This window comes from Arachis duranensis, chromosome 5 (genome assembly GCF_000817695.3).
Source record: "Arachis duranensis cultivar V14167 chromosome 5, aradu.V14167.gnm2.J7QH, whole genome shotgun sequence".
Lineage (NCBI taxonomy): Eukaryota > Viridiplantae > Streptophyta > Magnoliopsida > Fabales > Fabaceae > Arachis > Arachis duranensis.
Window position 1 is genome coordinate 95,634,156 of NC_029776.3, and position 20,510 is coordinate 95,654,665.

The 20,510-nt window shown below is 34.0% G+C and overlaps 3 protein-coding genes across 6 annotated transcripts; 2 read left to right on the forward strand and 1 right to left on the reverse strand.

Moving 5' to 3' along the window:
• The first annotated feature begins 10,655 nt into the window (after window positions 1–10,655).
• On the forward strand, window positions 10,656–12,165 carry LOC107490474 (type IV inositol polyphosphate 5-phosphatase 9-like). Of its 2 annotated transcripts, none has more exons than XM_021143248.2 (5): window positions 10,656–10,749; window positions 10,848–11,017; window positions 11,121–11,228; window positions 11,319–11,658; window positions 11,779–12,165. In XM_021143248.2, exons 2-5 carry the CDS (start codon window positions 10,851–10,853, stop codon window positions 11,965–11,967), a joined length of 804 nt encoding a protein of 267 aa, XP_020998907.1. In that variant the 5' UTR covers window positions 10,656–10,749; window positions 10,848–10,850; the 3' UTR covers window positions 11,968–12,165. The 2 variants fall into 2 exon arrangements, with proteins under 2 accessions (XP_020998907.1, XP_052118337.1); XM_052262377.1 differs by having other exon boundaries at window positions 11,835–11,937.
• A 349-nt stretch (window positions 12,166–12,514) lies between these two features.
• On the forward strand, window positions 12,515–13,497 carry LOC110272459 (type IV inositol polyphosphate 5-phosphatase 9-like). Its single transcript, XM_052262378.1, has 2 exons — window positions 12,515–12,662; window positions 13,053–13,497. Exons 1-2 carry the CDS (start codon window positions 12,517–12,519, stop codon window positions 13,186–13,188), a joined length of 282 nt encoding a protein of 93 aa, XP_052118338.1. The 5' UTR covers window positions 12,515–12,516; the 3' UTR covers window positions 13,189–13,497.
• Window positions 13,498–13,955: 458 nt separating this feature from the next.
• Window positions 13,956–19,161, reverse strand: LOC107490587 (GPN-loop GTPase 3). Of its 3 annotated transcripts, none has more exons than XM_016111365.3 (10): window positions 18,795–19,161; window positions 17,051–17,130; window positions 16,561–16,669; window positions 16,388–16,469; window positions 16,088–16,173; window positions 15,712–15,815; window positions 15,456–15,586; window positions 15,273–15,366; window positions 14,518–14,573; window positions 13,956–14,374 (listed from the first exon to the last, which is right to left on the reverse strand). In XM_016111365.3, exons 2-10 carry the CDS (start codon window positions 17,093–17,095, stop codon window positions 14,275–14,277), a joined length of 807 nt encoding a protein of 268 aa, XP_015966851.1. In that variant the 5' UTR covers window positions 17,096–17,130; window positions 18,795–19,161; the 3' UTR covers window positions 13,956–14,274. The 3 variants fall into 3 exon arrangements, with proteins under 3 accessions (XP_015966851.1, XP_015966849.1, XP_015966850.1); XM_016111363.3 differs by having other exon boundaries at window positions 17,051–17,296; XM_016111364.3 differs by having other exon boundaries at window positions 17,051–17,296; window positions 18,788–19,161.
• Window positions 19,162–20,510: the final 1,349 nt, after the last annotated feature.

A 20,510-nucleotide genomic window follows, 5' to 3' on the forward strand; every position in this document is an offset into this window, starting at 1 on the left:
TTTTTATTATAAAAAAATAAAAAATAAAAAATAAATAAATAAATATACAAAAAAATTTTAATACTAATATTTTTCTTAATTGCTGAAATTAAGTTTAGTGTCCCCTTGGCTATTGAGTTTAAATCTTCTTCATGCTCTTTCTTCTTTGCTTACTTGTCAACCACATGGTGCGTTTAATCCTGTTTGGTGTTGTTTGCTAAGGAAAAATAATGGAGAGAGATCACGTGGGTTACTACTCACACCCAAGTAGTGATTCATATTATTGTGGATGGGGGAACTATCAAAATTTTGGTTGGCAAAGCCAAAACCAAAGAAACTTCAATGCCCCATGTTCCAACTATCAAGAACCATCATCCTTCTACCCATATCAAGAGCCACCATCTCCATATTCATACCAAGAACCACCACCTCTCTATCCATATCAAGAACCGTCATCTTTCTACCCATATCAAGAGCCACCATCTCCTCATTCATCTCAAATACTATCAGATCTTGAGCTCCTCATGAAAGAATTTCTACAGGATATAAAGACGAGTGTCAAAAATATAGAGAAACATGTGCAGTCACTAATCAAGAACCAGGAAGAGGAACAAGAAAATTCCTTCCCAAAAGATACAATGCAAGATCCTATGGAAGAAAGTGAAGAAACCAATCAAAGGAGTTTATACTCTAGTGAATTAGAGAATTGTCCACCTTCACATATGGAAGAAAGGGAAGATGCACAACCTCCTATCCCCTTGGTAAGCAATGAAGAAGAGATTGAATTAGAAGAAAGCTACCAAGAGGAAGAGATTGAAATTGAGGAAGCTTGCAAAGAGGTAGAAGAATTCAAAGAAGAACACAAGGGAGTGGAGCTTGTAAGACCTCTTCCAAAGCCATCCCCATCCAATACAACATTCAAGTGGGTAAAATTCCTATCCTTAACCTTTATTTTCCCACTTGAATATGGGTTACTGGAGACGGATGGTCAACTTAGAGCTCTTTGTGGCATTAAGAGTAAGAGGAAGATGGTTAATGGCAAGAGTTGTCAAGCAAGGTTCAATATAGTTGCATGCTCTAAATTAAAGTGTAGGGATTGGTGTAGAGCTAAATCGAATGGGTCTAGAAGGTTGTTTGGATGTCTCTGTGAGAATTCAGATTGCTTGCCACCCAATGAGAACAATGGTGATCCACAAGAAGACGGGTGTAAAAGCAAGGTTTGGAACCCTGGAATTCATTTCCACAATGAACATTCTTGGGGACTTGTCACTTGCTTCAACTTGCTCAAAGGCGTTAGGCGCCTAGTCTGGGATTCCGGTAGCCATTGGAATTACAAACATTTGTGGAAATTCCTGGATCAGTACAAGCACAAGCCACCATGACAAGGAGCTCACCACATGTCCAACTTAAGGATTTTAACTAAAAGTGCTTGGTGGGAGACAACCCACCGTGGTATGATCGTTCTTTTTCATTCTTAGTTATTTTTCGTAGTAGTAGTTTTCTTACTTATTTGATTTTTATTGAGTTCTTACTAATTTTCTGATCATGCAGCTATTTTAGAACAGGAACTGTATATATAAAAAAAAAAAGAGAAGAGCACCCGACGCGTATGCGTCAGATGGGTGTGCATGAAAAATAAAAATGAACAGAGAGTTGCGCGAGAGTAGCGCCAGAATGAAATATTTCGCACAAACAAGCTCACGCGTACGCGTCCATGACGCGTGCGCGTCATCGGTGATTCTGGCACACCACGCATACGCGTCATTGATGTGACGCGTACCCTTGTATTTCGACGTAAATATGTGTTGGGTAGAGAGTTGTGTTGGTTTGGGGCTGGAAGTGTGCTAGAAGCACAAAACTTGTTCGCGCGTACGCCTCCCTGACGCGTGCGTGTCATTTGACCAAACGGCCATCCACACGTGCGTGTGCATGACGCGAACGCATCATATGCCAATATTGGTCCCCAAGCCACGCAAACAGAGAGTTGTGCATGCGCGCGGATGGCTTCGAACGAATCGCGCAAAATCCAGGGAACGCGGACGCGTGCTTGACGCTTACGCGTCATTAAGACAATTCCGCGACTCACGCGTACGCTTGCTGCACGCGTACGCGTCGCCTGCGCCGCACAACTATACTAGTTCGCCGCCCAGTTTTAGTTTTCTTTTCCTCTCTCCCAATTCCTAATTCTCTCTCGTTCTTTTATCCTTTTATTCTTCTTCCATCTTACTATTTGTTTTTATTTTCAGTTCTTCTTTGCTTGAGGACAAGAAAACCTTTAAGTTTGGTGTTGTCGCTCCGCTTAAGGGTTTTCTGTTTATTTTTTTGGCACTAAGGGAGGTGAATCATCTTCACAAAGGAGCACAATCTGAAGAATAAAATGACCGCTCGGATAACTAAGGTGGTTGAGTTCCTTTCATTTCTTTTATTCCTTCCCTCTTTTTTTATGTTATGTTCTGGTTTTTTTGCTATTTTGCTTTGTTTGTTGCATGATCCTTTATTAGTTAGAATCCTAGGACTAGTTTAGCTTTCTCTTAAATTGCTTTAATTCTGAAAAGATGTCTCATGTATTTCTCACTGAGCTTGAATTCAAATAAAAAAATAATAATACAGGAGTGATATATTGCATGAGAAAGTGGGTCTATATTGAAGAATAGTCTTATTTACTTAAATGTAGTGGTATTTTCTGTAATTCTGAATGCATGACATGAACAGTACATATTTTTTATAGTGAAGTTTATGAATGTTAAAATTGTTGGCTCTTGAAAGAATGATAGAAAAAAGAGAAATATTATTGATAATCTGAAAAATCATAAAATTGATTCTTGAAGCAAGAAAAAGCAGTGAAAAACACAAAGCTTGCAAAAAAATAAATAATAAATAAAAAAAGAAAAAACAAGCAGAAAAAGCCAATAACCCTTTAAACTAAAAGGCAAGGGTAAAAAGGATCCAAGACTTTGAGCATTAATGGAGATGAGGGCCTAAAGGAATAAAATCCTGGCCTAAGCGGCTAAATCAAGCTGTCCCTAACCATGTGCTTGTAGCGTGAAGGTGTCAAGTGAAAAGCTTGAGACTGAGCGGTTAAAGTTGTGGTCCAAAGCAAAACGAGTGTACTTAAGAACTCTGGGCACCTCTAACTGGGGACTCTAGCAAAGCTGAGTCACAATTTGAAAAGGTTCACCCAGTTATGTGTCTATGGCATTTATGTATCCGGTAGTAATACTGGAAAATCAAATGCTTAGGGTCACGGCCAAGACTCATAAAGTAGCTGTGTTCAAAAATCAACATACTGAACTAGGAGAATCAATAACACTATCTGAATTCTGAGTTCCTATGGATTCCAATCATTCTGAACTTCAAAGGATAAAGTGAAATGCCAAAACTATTCAGGATTGCAGTTGTAAACCCACTATAAGAAGAGACATGAGCTTAATCGAACTCTCATTCTCATGCAAATGCACATCCTAAGCTTATATTAGTTTTGGTTGCTTGAGGACAAGCAACAGTTTAAGTTTGGTGTTGTGATGCGTGAGCATCTTTTCTATCTTTTCCTAGTGAATTTGCATCTAATTTGTTGAGTTTAATCAAGAATTAATTATATTTTAGCCACTATGGATGCTATTTTAAGTTTTGTGCAATACTATTTATTTTAGGTAGCATTCGGCTAGATTTGATGGAGTTTCTGCAGCACAAGAATCAAAGAAGATGGCTGCGAGGAGCGACGCGCACGCATGCCTGACGCGTGCGCGTGAATTGGAGGTATCCAGGGCGACGCGTGCGCGTGACTGACGCGCACGCGTAAATTGAAGATTTGCTCAGCGACGCGGACGCGTGATTGACGCATCGGCATGACTTGCTGAAAAGACTAGCGACGCGTACGCGTGACTGACGCATACGCGTGACATGCGCGACGTGTAGAGAACGCAGAAAACGCTGGGGGTGATTTCTAGGCCCCATTTTAGCACCCAAGTTAGGCGCGGATCCAGTGAAGCCAAGTGGTCCCCACGTTACAAGACGCAGAGTAGTTAATTAATTCTGATTTAAATTCAAATTGAATTTGAAAATAGAAAAAGATATTATCTTAATTTTAGATATTAGATTTTAAATTAATTAGGATTAGTTATAAAAAGGAGAGACTTCTCTTCTATTGGGAGATTCCATGAGGGGAGATTCCATTAGAGAATTCTATACAAATTTACATTCCAATTTACAATCCTTATTTTCTCTCTGAACCATGAGCAACTAATCCTCCATTGTTAAGGTTAGGAGCTCTGTCTATTTGTATGGATTGATTCATTTGCTCTGTCTATTTTAATTTATGTTTTGGATTTATATTTAAGAATTGTTTTTGTTCTTTATTTTATGAATTTGGGTGGAACGGAAGTATGACCCTCTTTCTATTTAAGTTCTTGTATAACTTGGAAAAGTTCTATACTTGAACAATAGCTTGAAAACAAATTCTCCTAAATTTTAATGATCTGAATTTAACAGGATACGTGACATATAATCCTTTTATTTCTTGGGTAATTAGAATTTTTATAGCATATAAACTAGAATTTGAACTTCACCTTCTAATTGGAATTAATTGACCAAGAAATTGGCAGTTAATGAATTTTAGAGGAGACTATAAAGGTCTAAGGAATTAGGGTCTAGTCACATACAGTTTGTCATAAATTAAATCCTACATAATTAAAATAGTTAGTAAGAGAAGTTAATCCAGAAAAATAGATAACTCTGAAGCCTTAACTATCTTCTCCATATTTTATTCCCAATTTATTCACTTATTCACCTGTCTTTTCAAACTCTTCTTTACTCTTTAATGCTTTTTGAACATCTAAACACTATTTTCTGCTTGTCTAACTAAGCCTATCAAACACAATTGTTGCTTAATCTATCAATTCTCGTGGGATCGACCCTTACTCACGTAAGGTATTACTTGGTATGGCCCGGTGCACTTGCCGGTTAGTTTGTGGGTTGTAAAATACCGCACCATATACACATGCTGAAATTGAGCCTCTATTGATGATTTTGCTGCACAAGGTATGATAGTATGAAAATCTGCAGCATCAAATTCTCTCTCTCTTTGCTCGCTACTTCCTTGGTAATTATCATATTGCTTGACAAATTGAATCAATGAGCTATTGCGTGTAACAAACTTGTTAAAAAAAGCATGCATGCTCTCACTCCTTTGTGTGATTCTCATCCGAACCCAAAAGTGGTGATCAAGATAAATTGGAATCCATAAATGACGATCTTCAAATAGCTCTACAAATGAACCGAAATCAGACACAAAACGAACTAAAAGTTATACCCATTTTCACTGAAAAAATAACAACATCAATTAATTTGAATAAAACCTCGGTTATCTGAAATCCACTTATTACCTCCAACACCGTACTTTATGAGAAAATTATTCTAAATTCTGTCAAATGCATCTTTTATAAATGAGTTCTAAACAACATGAATCATTTCTTGTTCAATTTCTTTGTGTCTCTTGTAGCCATTTAATTTAAGTGAAATCTTCTTCAGAATATGCCAAATACACTGCCTGTGAATTATTATTGGCATACAAGTCCCAATAGCCTTTTGCATCGATGCACATTGATCGGTAATAATCTCTTTTGGTGTCTTTCCTCCTATGTAATGAAGCCAACATTCAAATAACCATTTGAATGACTGATTATCCTCATTTTTTTATCAGAGCACATGCAAGAAGTATTGACTAACCATGGTAATTCACACCTACAAAAGAACCAAAAACTAAATTGTACCTGTCGTGGACACTAGAAGAAAAAACTATTATGAACAAAACTAGTTATGCATATGAACCGAATACTATATCACAATGAACTGAAACCAGAATGGCAAAAATTTCCTGTCTGTGTTGTAAGTCGTATAAAATGAAACAGCATCTCCAAAATACTCATACGCAACTCTGTTTCTTGCATCAGCCCAAAATGCATTTTTGATAAAGTGATCAACTTCAAGATTAATCTCAAAAAAGAAATTTTGATTCTTCTCTTTCATTTTTTAATAAATACTTTTCAAATTCTTTAGCATCATCTTATTCAGAAATATTCCATACTTCCCTTGTAATGTAATTCCTCACATCTTTTTCAATAAAACTTAGTTTACGATGATCACCCACTACTGTTACAAATGACTGATACGTTTTACTCGGTCTAATTCTGGCTTTCGTGTTATTTTCAATGGTACGATGCACAAACATGCTTAGTTTCATGTGTTGTTTAAGAATATCTGCTCGATCTAGACAACAAGGATGTGAATGATTCAGAACAATTTTAGAAATGATCCAAAGACCATCGTCCTTCAATATATGTACATAAATTCTGGTTGGACAGTTTATTCCCGCTGAGAGTTTTTTCTCTCTACTACATGTAATTAATTGATTCTTAATTTCATCTCCTTTTTTATTGGTGTTCCTTATTTTCGTAGAAAAACCAGCAAGTTTGGAATAATCTTTGTAGAACTTTTCAGATTCTTCAAGTGTCTTGAAAGTCATCCCAATTTTTGGGATAAATTGTTTATTGACAACACACCTGGATTGTAAAATGAACCGAAATATTATCACAACACTATTGTGTAATAACAAATGAACCAAAAATTGTACATTTTATAAATTTAGATACTCTTGTGTTCTATCCAAATTCAAATTCATAAACAACATTGATTTTAGCAAAGAAGGATAAAATTATTCATGATCACTTTATTCAATTGCATTCCATTCCATTTAATTCAAAATTGTTGAAGGATGAACCGAAATGTTATCATAACAATACCATTGTGCAATAATAAATGAACCGAAAATTGTCCATTCTATAAATTTAGAAACTCCTGCATTCTATCCAAATTCAAATTCATAAACAACATTGATTTTAGCAAAGAACAATGAAATTATTCATTATCACTTTATTCAATTGTATTAGATTCCATTCAATTCAAAATTGTTGAAGAATGAACCAAAATTTTTTCAAAATAACATCATTATCTAATAACAAATTAATCAAAAATTGTGTTCATAAACAACACTAGTTTTAATAAAGAAGAATAAAATTATTTATTATCACTTTATTCAATTACATCTAATTCCATTCTATTTTATTCCATTTAATTTAAAATTATTGAAGAATAAAATTGGATAAAATTAAGAACGATCTAAATCTCGTCTACTTTATTCGATTCAAAAGAATAATCTAAATCTTCCTCGTTCAACTGATTTAAATTTGAACTATCCATTGTTTTAGAAACAATTATACTATTCGATCTTAAAAAAAAACCAAAGGTATAAACCTGTTATAAGTCAGTGGTGCGCGGTGTGACTCTAAATAATTTAGTTGGATTTGATTAATGAAATTATTTAAATGTAGAATTTTATTATATATATATAAAAGGAATCAACTGCTTATAAATCAACGAGACTGCATTTGACGGTGGGTATTTCCGAGCAAAGACAATATTCAAAGTTTTGTATGACAATTAAAATAATAATAAAGTCCACATTAACTGTACTTAAGGTAGAGCGTGATAACTGATAAATGAACGTCATTATCAAACTTATGGAGGAGTTTGTGTCATTGAGTCATTCTCCAAGGAGTCAATACTATTTCCCTTTGTTTTGATATAGTTGTGAAGAAAATGGACCGTCTATAGTTGAAGTAATCATGGATTTGTTACCATAAAATATCATATCGGGGCTCTAATTCTGCCACTTGTTGCAATTTCATATTGGGAGCAATAATTTATTCCAAAATTGGAAAAAAAAAGTATAATATAGTCTAATAATGTAGGAATCATACTTTCCATCTTAGCGCAATCAAATTATATAGGTCTTGGACAACAAATGGAACCCGTGACATATTGTATATTCTTTATAGTGGAATTACCTATCAACTAGCTAGAGTTTATAATTTTGAATCCAAATATTCGTGTAGCTGTCATAAGTAGTTAACTTACTGTGTAAACATGAATTTCTTTTAATGAGATTAATTAAATTTGATAAACATTTCAGAACAAACATTTATGTATATCTTATCATGTATTCATGTCATTAAAAGCGTGTACATATTACTATTAGTAATTTTTTTTTCCCATATTACAATACCCACCTCAAAAATATGTAAGACTAGTTGACAATAATGTATCGATGTAAAGCACAATCATTTCATTATTATTTTCTCACCAAAATATTACCTTTTAAGAATTTCAGCATCTGTTTTAATTCTATTTTTATATCCTATATTTTCTTTTTTTTTTCTGTTTACAATGTTCCGAAGCAATACCAAACATAAAATAAAAATATCAATTCTTGTTTTCTTTACTGTTTCTCTAATGATTAAAAAAAAGAATAACCTTTTGTTGGCATGGTTAGATAATAAAATAGAAAAAGTCTATAGGGCAAACATTAATTCAAGCAATTAATTTAAAAATTATCCAATAATTAAAAAAGAAATAAATATAAAAAATAAACACCCAAAATTAATTAATAATAAAATTATAAAAACATTCAAAATTCAAGAAAAAATAAAAAAATTGAGAGTGAAACAAAGTAAAACTAATTTGAATTTGAGATTTAGGATTTAGAATTTAAGATTTAAGATTTAGGATTTATAGTTTAGAATTTAAGGTTTATAATAAAAAATATTGTTGGCATAAATAATTTAATTTTTCATCCACGATAATTTAATTTTCGGCATAAATAATCATAGATTAGCTTTAAGCAAACCTATGTTGGGTGCTAGCAATGCAATTAGAATTAGAATGCTAATGGTTGCACATGGGAAAGAATAGCAAGAAGAGCAATGAAAATGACCAACAATTCGATATCAACGCCAAATCCAAACTCGGTTTATGTGAGTTATAGTTATTTATTTAGTGCTACAAAATTATTATTCATCAAATTCTACGTCCCTTTATCTTCAAGTTGCGGCTATCATTGGCATTGAGTCAAAAATCTCAACATGCACGCACTCGGTTTTAGGCTCATGTAATATAATATATAGAGTTTAATAATTGTTATGCCAGCAAAAATTGCATGAGCTAACAACAGAACAACTTGTTCACTTTACTACCAAGAAAACTTCACCGGCAATGATTAATGGCATGCTTTATTTGGAGCTAAAATATATAGAAACTTTATAACAAAAACTAACAAGAATGGTGGAAGATTGTGAAGTTGCTAAGGAATTTGAATTGGTTTTGGTGGTACATGTATGTTAGGAGAACAAAAACCAATCGTTTGGCATTTATATATAGTATAGGCTAATTAATTAAAAGTAATATAGCTGGCTAGTGCGTGTGCTTGATTGATTGAATTGGAAAATGTAAAGGACGATATTTCCTTTCATGGTGCTCCACGGAAAAACAAAGTCGGTATATATATATATTGAAACAACAATAAATTACTCTGATCTCCATGGCAATGATCTTTGGTTTTGTGTTAAGAAATTAACACCCCAGCCCAGATTTTTTTTCTGTTGCCCCCAAAACATGTCATTAACCAATTACTAACCGTTGGTAAAAAAAAAATGGATTTTTTGTATTACCAATAGTTTCGACAATACCAAAACAGTGTCAAGGCTTTCTACTCGACTTTCAAGTTGAGTGAAAGATATGGGTGTAAAATTTGAGGAGCAAGTTGAAAAGCCGTGGGACTTTGAAGACTAAAAAGGATGTGGGTGTCAAAACTTATATTCGAAGTCAAGATTTTTTATGGTTAAGACAAGGTTATGGCTGAGAAAAAAGAGAAAGATAGTGAACAAATATGCTCCATGGCAAGTCCATTTCCATGATCTATAAATAGTAGAAACTTAAAAGAGTTTCGGGACTTCAATCAAGAACATTAGATTATCACATAAGCTCATCAAATTTTCAATCTCCGCAACGCAATGGAAGAACATGGAGTGCGAGTGCATGTGAGTATTAGAAGTTGATTTTTTACTTGTTTCCTTTTGTTTATTTGGTTCAATTTTATTTAACTGTTTTAAATTTCGTTATTGCTTTGTTTAAATCAATATTTTGTGTTTTCATAAAGTTTACCACTAGCAATCTCGATATAGATTACCTTGACACTAATTAAATAATTCTCAAGTCGAACTTATTTTTTTTAAAGAAGTTGTATCAGTTTTTAGATACTTAAGATCTTGATACAAGTTTGTTTGTATCTGCCGAAATTGACCAAAAAATAAATAAAACCCTAACAAAGTTAATTTGCGAGAAAATGGCTGACACGGTTGAAAAAATAACCTCATATTCGACTTTTGTGCTCAACGTAAGGTATATATTTTTAAAAGTGTTATTAAATATTCTATCCCAAAAATTTAAACGGTTGGGCTTGAAGTCTGAATTTTGCCTAGGCATTTTCTCAATTATTATTATTATTATTATTATGGAATAATAAATATCAAATTCAAAATTTTTTTGGTAATAAAAACGGTACATACTCCAAAAGCTTAAGTAGTTAAATAAAAGTACATACATGATTATATCTAATGATACATTTTTGAAGAGTCTAAATACACGTTCTAACTTCAATAAAATATTCGACTTTAAACTTACTTCCACTTTCAAATAATACAATAAAAAGAACTTACTCAATTGGGGTAGCACTAAGTTGCATGCCTATAAATCCCCATCCTCATCCATTGACTAATCCTCTTGATATCACATTACAAGTCTCTTTCTTTTCTACTTGTCTAAGCTCTGTATGTCACTTCCATACTTTGGTGGTAATCTCAAGAAAACTACAATAACTAGGTATCTTTTTTATTTTATTTTTTTTTCAGTTTGTCTTTTCAGTCCCATGTTTGGTGAATTAATCATATTGAAGAGTGTTTTTTTATTTTGGTTCAAAGATCATGCAGGCCTTTAAGATAAACGAGAGTAAGATCCTAAAAAGGATACTTAACTTTGATAGTTCCAAAGGAGATTATCAGAATCCATCACTAGCCAAGAAGGGAACTCATCATAATTTGAATCAATCATCTCAAAACTCAAGAACATGCTTCCATCATCACACCAAAAAGTATGAGATATTGTGTTGGCTTGTTCTAATTATGAATTATTATATTTTACAATTATCATTCAAAGTAATCATATCTAATAATCTTTATGCTATTCTGAAATAGGATCTTTGTTGGTTCTTGGAATGTTGGAGGAATCCAACCGCCAAAGAATCTGGACATGGAAGATTGGCTAGAAATACAAAATAATTTTCCGGATATCTATGTTCTAGGGTAAGTTTCATAATGGTTTTGGATTAAATATTTAGTTTTACTTAATTCATAGACTAATATGTGATGTGATCAACAACTTTGTTATACAAGGTTCCAAGAAATTGTGCCTTTGAATGCAGCAAATGTGTTAGGACCCCAAAACCGAAGAGTTTCAAGGAAATGGAATTCGCTCATCGGCGCGGCCCTTAACAAAAGAATGCCAACCAAGAAAGGAGAAAGAACAGCAGAGCCTCAAAAGGTGTATCCCCTGAAGGATCAAGAACAAGTTTGTGTAGAAGGTGATGTTGGACAAGATTTCCAATGCATCATAAGTAAGCAAATGGTTGGAATGTTTGTCACAATTTGGGTTCGATGCGAAATCTATCGATCCATCCATCACTTGAGTGTTTCGTCGGTTGGATGTGGAATCATGGGTTTCTTGGGAAACAAGGCATGTTTTTTGCAAAATTGTATATGCTTGAGAACTTTTTGATATGCAAGTTTTGAAAAATTTTATACATTGTTTCTTAGAGTGAGTTTTTTTTTTTCTTTTTTAACCTTAAAAATACAGGGTTCAATATCAATTAGATTTTGCTTGCATGAAACGAGCTTCTGCTTTATATGTAGTCATCTAGCTTCCGGTGGAAAAGAAGAAGACCGGAAACAGAGAAACATCGATGCGGCCGAGATTTTGTATCGGACAAGCTTCCCTGCTGATCCTCTTCATGATATGCCTGAAAAAATTATGGATCATGAGTAAGTTTATTGGTTGAATTCATTCAATAAATGAAGTTCAAAAGTGAAGCTGTGGAAAAAGAATGAGCCACTTAACAATGATTATGTAGTATCACTATGTTGGCTTATTGTTCAGCAGCAAGAAGAAAAACGTGTAAATTAGATTGACCTCTCATGTAATTAAACAATGAGTAATGGTACGAAGCCAACTTTTTTCGGCCAATATCAGCTAATTTTTTAAAATTATTTTATTTATCTTAAATTTTTAGATCCTAAATTATAAATCATTAATTGTAAATTCTAAATTATAAACTCTAAATCCTAAATCCTTTAAGAAGTGAAAATTTTTATAATTAAAAAAAATGTACTAATATTAACTAACTAAAAATTGGTTCCCTATACTTTCTTTTAAAGAATATTTTACATGACACTTTCTATTTGTAAAAGTATGTACTAATTTCTCCAAAATTTAAGGCTACATAATATCTGATTGATATACTTGACCTGAGAATTTCTCATGACTGAAAATTGCATAGCTATAGATTTAAAACTCTATTCTAAATTATAGCTAAAGATGGAGCTCAGGGAGCGTCATGTATTCCAAGGTTGGCATGAAGGAGCTATAGAGTTTCCACCTACCTACAAGTACCACCCTAATTCTGAAGATTACATTGGGTGTGGACAGAAACAATTGACCAAAAAGAAGCGTGCTCCAGCATGGTAAATTGAAGAATTTTGATTGGCTTTTTAGTTTTTACCTTTTTTGGGTTGGGAGCATTAAATTAAAGAATTTGAATAATTTGCGTTTAGAATTTATTGCTTTATGAATGCATCAAGAAAGCCAAAATGACCAACAATATGAAAGATTCTTGTTACCATATTGTATTACAGAGTCCAGTTCATTGTGCCCTACTTTGTGTGTGTAAATCCAAAATGTTTAACACTTTTGCTCCCCTAAAACTGGTTCCATAATATCATAATTTTTGGGAAGGTTCGCAAATTTTTCAACTGTGATCTCAATCTTGCTTTTTCATGATATAACATTATATATTGTAGTATTTCTATGAGGAAGAGTAGATAGATGATGATCTAACACAAGAAGGATTACAGGTGTGATCGAATACTATGGTTTGGAGAGGGAATGAAGCAAAGTAAATACAGCAGGAGTGAATCAAAACTCTCTGATCATAGGCCTGTTAAGGCATTGTTCAAAGTTGAGATCAAGGTGGCCGAAAACTCTACTTGATTCAAAGATTTACAAGGGCAATTTCGTCCAAGAGATTTTGACGTCTCATTGTTTACCATTCTTGAATTAGGTTTTTAGAATTCTAGGAAGGTATTCATGTGAAGGCTCAATTCTTTGTGAGACGTATTTAATTTGCCAATAAAAAAATGTTTTTCTTTTCTTAGAGAAATTTGTACAAGTAGATGTCAGAATTATTGACAAAATACATGAGTAGTTGATGAGTCATGAATGTGATAGTGTTGCATAAACACTAATGAAAGAAAATGCCAATTGTCAAACTTGTATTTCATAACATCTTTGAATTTCTAACATTTTAGTTCTTATCATTTTCCCCCTCATTTATTAGAGTACACATTGCTAAGCTATGAACATTATTAGGAAAAAGGTGCATTTTGGGACAAGAACGAATCGTTCAACTTATAGTTGAAGGAACAAAGCAAAACTTCTCTAAAGATTTATCACAGATTCACAGCAACTTGCAATCAAGTTAGGTAAAAAAAATGATAGTTGCAACTCATTCCTTGTAGTCTAATATTTTTATTTTCATTTAAAAAAATAAAATAAAACTTGAGTCAAAAAGTTTAGTAATTTCTTAACTTTGCAACCCTTTTTATTTAAGGGCATATAAATATTATGGAAAATGCTAAACATCCGAATCTTTTACTAGAAACAAGAAATGTAGGGTCAAAATAATGTGAATAATAATGTTTGGTACTTTAATTGTCATGCCATGCACGTAAAAAAAAGCACACACTGCAGTCGCACCATAATTTTAATGTAGTAGCATATCAGATGTTTCAGTTAGAAGAATTTCTTGTGTCTAAAACTGCTTCATGTTCAACTTCATACCAATTACCCATTGATGACCCTACCCAAGGTTTCTGACAGTTCAGACACTGATTTGTACAAATCATCAAGGTCACAATCTTACAACCCACCTTTGACGTCATTTGGAAAATCATATTTTGGCAATTCAGAGAACATTTTAGTAATTTATACTATATATCAACAAAGTACCCACCATTATGTCAATTAAAAAACCAAATTTTGAATCATTCCAAGTATGTAGCACTTGCAACATAGTAGCTACTCATCATCATCCTCCGGATCAAAATCCTTAACCTTCACATCTGCATCTTCTCCATACTGGATGCAGTTGTCGATTTGGTTCAACACATATTGGATACTGTAATGAAGAAACAAATGAGTATATTACAAAATTGGTGTTACTATAGGTAAAATTATAGGAGTCAATGAGCTGTAAAACAACTACTATGTCAAAAGGTTTGTACTATGCAGGCAAAACGGTAGATAGGCACTAGAGTTTACCTTCTTTCCTTCCTCAAGTCCAGTGGTATAAAACTCACCATGCTATAGTTATTTACCTGTTGCATGATAAACAAATAGATTACTAAATAGAAACCAACTATTGCAAAAGATGGGGAAAGAACAAAAGCTAAATACTGTAAAATTGAATCAATCTTCATCATAAGCCTTAACGGCAGGACGAAAATCAAGAATAGCTGTTACAAAATGGAAGTGACAATTGCCAAGATGGAGTGAAACCTTCATTCCTTTTTAATTTTAGGTCCAAAATATGGAGCCAGCAATTTGTTCCAATGTTATTTGCACAAAAAGAAAGCAAGAGCTATGTCCTAATGGAAACAAAAACCCATAACAAACGATGTATTCTACACAAGTCCCTAATTCCAGATGATAGATGTTCATGTCCTGCCTAAAATCACAATTGTTCATGTCCCACCTAACATGTGGGAAGAAAAAACATCAAATTAAATGCAATATAAACATGAAGGACCAATTTAAACTAAAACTACAGGAATGTTTGATATGCCTTAACATTTGTGAGTAGGTTTTCCTGTCCCAGAAACTCCGATACCTTAATATATTATCACATACAACCTCTTCCATTATTCATCCTCTTCAATGTTCTCCTAGATTCTAGGCATAAAGTTAGATCCTCCTGCCTAGTTGCTTGAACTATAATAGTGCACATCCTTAACAATATCAAATTGGCAAGGAGGGGTGAAAAGCACATATATTTTTAAGAATATTTGGATACCCACCAGTTCAATCAAAGCTTTATTAAGCTTCGCAAACTGAGGACCCATTCGTTGATTCAATTCAGACAGTAAAAAAGTAGGCTCTGGATCCAAGAACCTAAAAGAGAGAAAAAAAATACATAGATTATGATTAAAATGAATGTTATTAAAAGAGATTAAGTAAAAGGATTTTGTATCAGTAATTACTCTTCAAGATCCTTTTTGTTAGTCACAAGGTCCATTTTTGATAGGATATTCACATGTGGTAATTCAAGTTGAACCATTGCGGAAAGGCAAGCCATGCACCCACTGATAAATTTTGTCACATCACTCATGAACTGGAATCATGTAAAATCGTTAGGGTCAACAAAGGTAATGATAATAACAATGAATATTAAGGAATGTTACAGAATTGATATATCAAAAGGAAGCAAAGCTGGGTATATGAGCAGCTGCCACAAACCTGTGAATCAAGCAAGTACACAGCACAAATGTTGAAATTTTTACGTTTCAAATGTTCCACAAAATTCTTGAGCACAGGCACATGTGAATAAAGTTCTATCTGGCCTGAAAAACAATAAAAGGTTGAGTTGATTTAACAGTATTTATCAGGTCAAGTTTCAACCACACAACTTATAGATAACAATTAAAAGAAATATAAACAAACTAGCAAATCAATTTCTATTGTTCAAAAAGATCATGTACTAGCTACTAACTCATGCATCATGCAACTGGATTATACCAATATTACCACTTCACAATGAAAATTTTGTGGTATTGTAACATTTGCACCCTACTTTGACAGAAATCGGAAAGTGCCAAGGGATAAGCAAGAATACCAGGGCAGTCAAAGACCAGGTAATCATCATCTAAATAGTTGTCCAGCTCTTCCTCAAGCCAATCATCGAGGTTATCTTCAAGGTGTCTAAATAAGATTGCTAAGGCAACACGGTTTCTAGCAAGTTTTTAATGTAGCAACTAAATGTAAATAAACAGGAAAATAGTAAAATAGCAAAAGATGAAGGTCATTTATACTAGCAAACAAAATCTCTGCCTAACTCAGCATCGCAAAAAGCAATGATACAGGCTTATTATTACAGAAAAAGTTTGTAAAGAAGATGAAACAAAGAAAAGGATACTCCATGCAGTACATAAGACCACCATTAGGGCCTAATCCAAGCTCCTCCATAACATCTTCCAGGGAAATCAGTTCCCTTATATCTGCAAGCATGTTAAACAAAAGCGTTAAGTTTCAGAAAACAACAAACTGAACCCAGAAAAATACTAACTACAAATAACACATTTACGTTACCCATTGCAACAGGATAGTCAAAGTTTTCAGCGGCAGGGTCCAGGTTCACAATATTTATTGTACGCCTTGCAGCTACACAATGTTCATACAAACTCGAGCAATATGTTGACTAATAGAAAAAACAAAAATAAACTCTCATGAGTGTCTTAACCGGTTTAAGAAAAGTAAAACAGCATGTAGGTCTGTAGTTCAACAATATAAATGAGGCAACAACAACAATGAAAGTTCACCCCAACAAGGCTGGGTCAGCTACACAAATTAGAACTAGCTCATAGTTGATAGCCCTCCTAATTTAAACAATAAATTGGATTCCTATAACCGTGACTGCAGCCATAATACCGCTGTTGTGGTGCTCTCTGCAACCTCATTGCAACAGCAAATTGTGGCTATATTGACCATATTTCCCCGCAATCACAGTAACAACAATGTAATCACAATTTAGATACTATGAGTGAAAAAGTAGAGCAAATGAGGTGACACAATAAAATACCTTGCCACTACCAGCTGGACCTATAACAAGTTGTGCATAGCCCATGATGTCCTCGTATCAAATTCCAAACAATTTTCCCTCTGAAGCTCAAGCAGAAAGACAATTGACGGCGCGAAAGGAAGTAAGAATGGCAACAGTAATGTAAGCAGAGCACCAAATAGCAATGGCAAACAACAATTTCAGGAGATCAGAGTAGTCCATAAACAAACAAGGCACTCCCAAAGACAGTACACAGTACCAGAAAACCTGAATATAATATCAAACACCAGAACTAAATATGAACAAATCAAATAATATAAATAACAAAAGGAAAAATAAAAGCTTCTTTCCCATATTTTGAAATTCGCAAAGCCTAGTTTTCTAGTACAGAAATCAAATTCAGAACAAAAACACAAGCAACACAATCAAGCTTTGGCACAACCACAAAAGCAAATGGATTAAGAAAAGACCCAACAATAATAATAAAATGTAATTAGCGGCAATGCAAAATAACCGTAGTTTAGCTCTCTATGCACAAACACTGAACTTATTTACACACTGTCAAATTAGGGCACATTAATGACCCAATGAGCAGCAAATCAAAGCATAGCAAATGTATTATTATTTCTACAATTGTATCCGTAGCAACATAAATTTGTTCAATGATGGTAGCAGAAGTTAATTAAAGCATACAGGTTACAAGGAGGGGGAAAATGAAATTTGAAACTCATTCACACTGACGGCAGAGGCCACGGCGGCAATTGCGGCCCCTTACCCTGTTTTGCTCCCAATCAATCCGCTGCCCTAGTGTACTGGAGGCAGGGTAGACGACAGAGGGACTGAGCTGTGTCCCGCCGCAAGGTTGCGAGAACCGAACCGGTCAATGAACCGGTAAGATAACTGGTTCACTGGTTCAATGGTTCGACCGGGGTTCAACTGGGATTTAACTGGTTTAATTAAATATTCATTAAAAATTTAATATATAATTTCAAATATTTAAATTTGATAATTTCTAATCTAACCTAATGAAATCCAAAATTTCAAAATTTACCATAATGTTCTACAACCAAAAAAAATATTAACAACAAAATTTTCAACTAAATACATGCACTAATCATCACTAATCAGTAATCATCAGAAAATCATCAACAAGCCAACGATATATCATCAAGCAACAACATCATCATCATTTCAGAAAATCAACAATTCAGAATAAGCAAACATTAACAAAATCAACTCAGCAACTCAGAATTAAACCCAGCAATTCACAATTAAACCCAACTCCAATTCAGAAATAAACAAAGGCACTAATCATCACTAATCAGTAATCATCAGAAAATCCACAAGCAGCCAACAATATATCATCAAGCAACAACATCATCATCATTTCAGAAAATCAGCAATTTAGAATAAGCAAATATCAACAAAATCAGTATTATTAACTCACCAACTCATAATTAAACCCAACTACAATTCAAAATCAAAGGCACTAAGCATCACTGATCAATAACCATCAGAAAATCAACAAGAAGCCAACAACATATCAGTAACAATATCATCATCATTTCAGAAAGTCATTCTAGAATCATAAATCAACCATCAACAAGATTATTCCAGTTTCATAAAATAAGTAAGAGACTATGTACTCATCCACAATTTTAGAAATAATGAAAATTTTAATGCCAAGTGTAATTATATTTGTCCTGCATCTGTCTGCTTTCGAGTGAAGTGATTTGCATCAACACTTAGAGTGCTTACTGCTTACCGGCGGCGAGGAGGAAGTGGAGTGACGGCGATGACAGAGGAGACGGCCACACCGGCGAACAGAGAGAGAGAGCACTTGAAAAGAGGAGACGGCGACGGCCACAGAGCTTCCACACGACGGCGACACAGCTTCCTAGGACGGCGACGGAGCTTCCATGGCGCGACACCGGCGAACAGAGGAGAGGAGATGCGGTGGCTGTAGGTTCCGCGGGGCTGTGGGGCTGTGGGGCTGCGGGGGTTGCGGTGGGTGCAGCGGCTGGGTGCTACGGGGCTGGGGGAGATGCGGTGGCTGTGGGTTCCGCTAGGGTTATTTTCTGTTCTTTCAATTGAGTTTTTGAGAGAGGAGAAGAGATGAGTGGAGTGTGGGACTGGGGGGTATGGGCTTCAGGTAGAAAATTTAGGGTGTTTTTTTTTGACAAAATGACAAATAGGTCCCTGACCTTTTGTCCGGCGGACATTTTTGTTTCTAACCATTGAAAAATATTTTTAAGTCTCTGATCTTTACAAAATTTGGATGGATCAGTTTTGACGGAGGCATTTGGACGGATTAGTCCCTAACGGAGAAATTTGGACGGAGGGACTGATCCGTCCAAGTTTTGTGAAAGTCAAGGACTTAAAAGTATTTTTCAATGGTTAGGGACGAAAATGTCTGCGGGACAAAAGGTCAGGGACTTATTTGTTATTTTCTCTTTTTTTTAAAGGTCAAAACGCGTCGTTTTAAAGGGGTTCTCAAATCGGCAAACCTCTTTAAAATCGGCCGTTCCTCCAATTCGCTAGTTAACCACCAATTTAACCAATTTTTTTATCAGTTTTTTGTTAAGCGATTTTTGAGGTTAACCGAATCGTCCTTATGACCGATTTTTGGTTAATCTATTTGAACTGACCATTTTGGTTCGATTTTTAGAACAATAATCCTGCGTATCCTAACCCAAATTAATTACTCACTTATTTTCTTGACCAGATGACCCGTAGTATTAGTCCAAACCCGGTTCAGTTCTTTGATAGGATTAGGATAGAATATTTTTATTTTTCTAGTCTGATCGAATAGTCACGAAATTAGACTAAAATTAGTCCAAACTAATCGGACTTGGTTCGAATTTTTGGTCCAACTGGGCTATTTATACACCCCTATTGTTGAGTCCATACTCCATGTTTTAAAAATCGAACTAGTCATCGAACCACTTTAGTCACTGATTTATTGGTTTATTAATTCAATTGATTTAACTGTAATTCAATTTAAAAAATATTTTATAATAAAATAATAAATAAATTATAAATAAACACCTTAAAATATAATTATAATTTAATCTAAATTTAGAATATTTATCAAATTTAAAGCACTAGAAATATCATCAACCAAAATCTTATAATCTTATCAAAATACAAATGTAAAAGTTAATTAACAAAAAGAAATATCCAAATATAAAATATCAACATGAAAATTTTATTATTAATTATCAAAATCCACAAAAACTTGTTGTAGATCTATAGCAATTAACATAATTATACTTCCATTAAAAATAACTGGATTGAATCACAACGCACAAGTTAAAGACAAAGAATATTGCCTTATTGTAGTTGTGTCAACAAATAAAACAAAAAATGATAGTGGTGCACAACAAATACACAACAGAGCCTGAAACAAAAAAATACAACACGGAGAAGAGACAGCGAGTCAGCAGAGATCGAGAGCAGGGACAGTGCAACCAAATAATGA

Excerpts from the sequence above, each read along its gene's own strand:
- LOC107490474 (XM_021143248.2), top strand. The coding sequence starts at position 10,851 with ATGCAGGCCTTTAAGATAAACGAGAGTAAGATCCTAAAAAGGATACTT. Across the intron at positions 11,018-11,120 it reads TTCCATCATCACACCAAAAA|GATCTTTGTTGGTTCTTGGA; the intron begins GTATGAGATATT and ends ATTCTGAAATAG. Across the intron at positions 11,229-11,318 it reads CCGGATATCTATGTTCTAGG|GTTCCAAGAAATTGTGCCTT; the intron begins GTAAGTTTCATA and ends TTGTTATACAAG.
- LOC110272459 (XM_052262378.1), top strand. The coding sequence starts at position 12,517 with ATGGAGCTCAGGGAGCGTCATGTATTCCAAGGTTGGCATGAAGGAGCT. Across the intron at positions 12,663-13,052 it reads AAGAAGCGTGCTCCAGCATG|GTGTGATCGAATACTATGGT; the intron begins GTAAATTGAAGA and ends GAAGGATTACAG.
- LOC107490587 (XM_016111365.3), bottom strand. The coding sequence starts at position 17,095 with ATGGGCTATGCACAACTTGTTATAGGTCCAGCTGGTAGTGGCAAG. Across the intron at positions 16,670-17,050 it reads GTCCAGCTGGTAGTGGCAAG|TCAACATATTGCTCGAGTTT; the intron begins GTATTTTATTGT and ends TTTTTCTATTAG. Across the intron at positions 14,574-15,272 it reads ATAAAGCTTTGATTGAACTG|GTAAATAACTATAGCATGGT; the intron begins GTGGGTATCCAA and ends ATCATGCAACAG.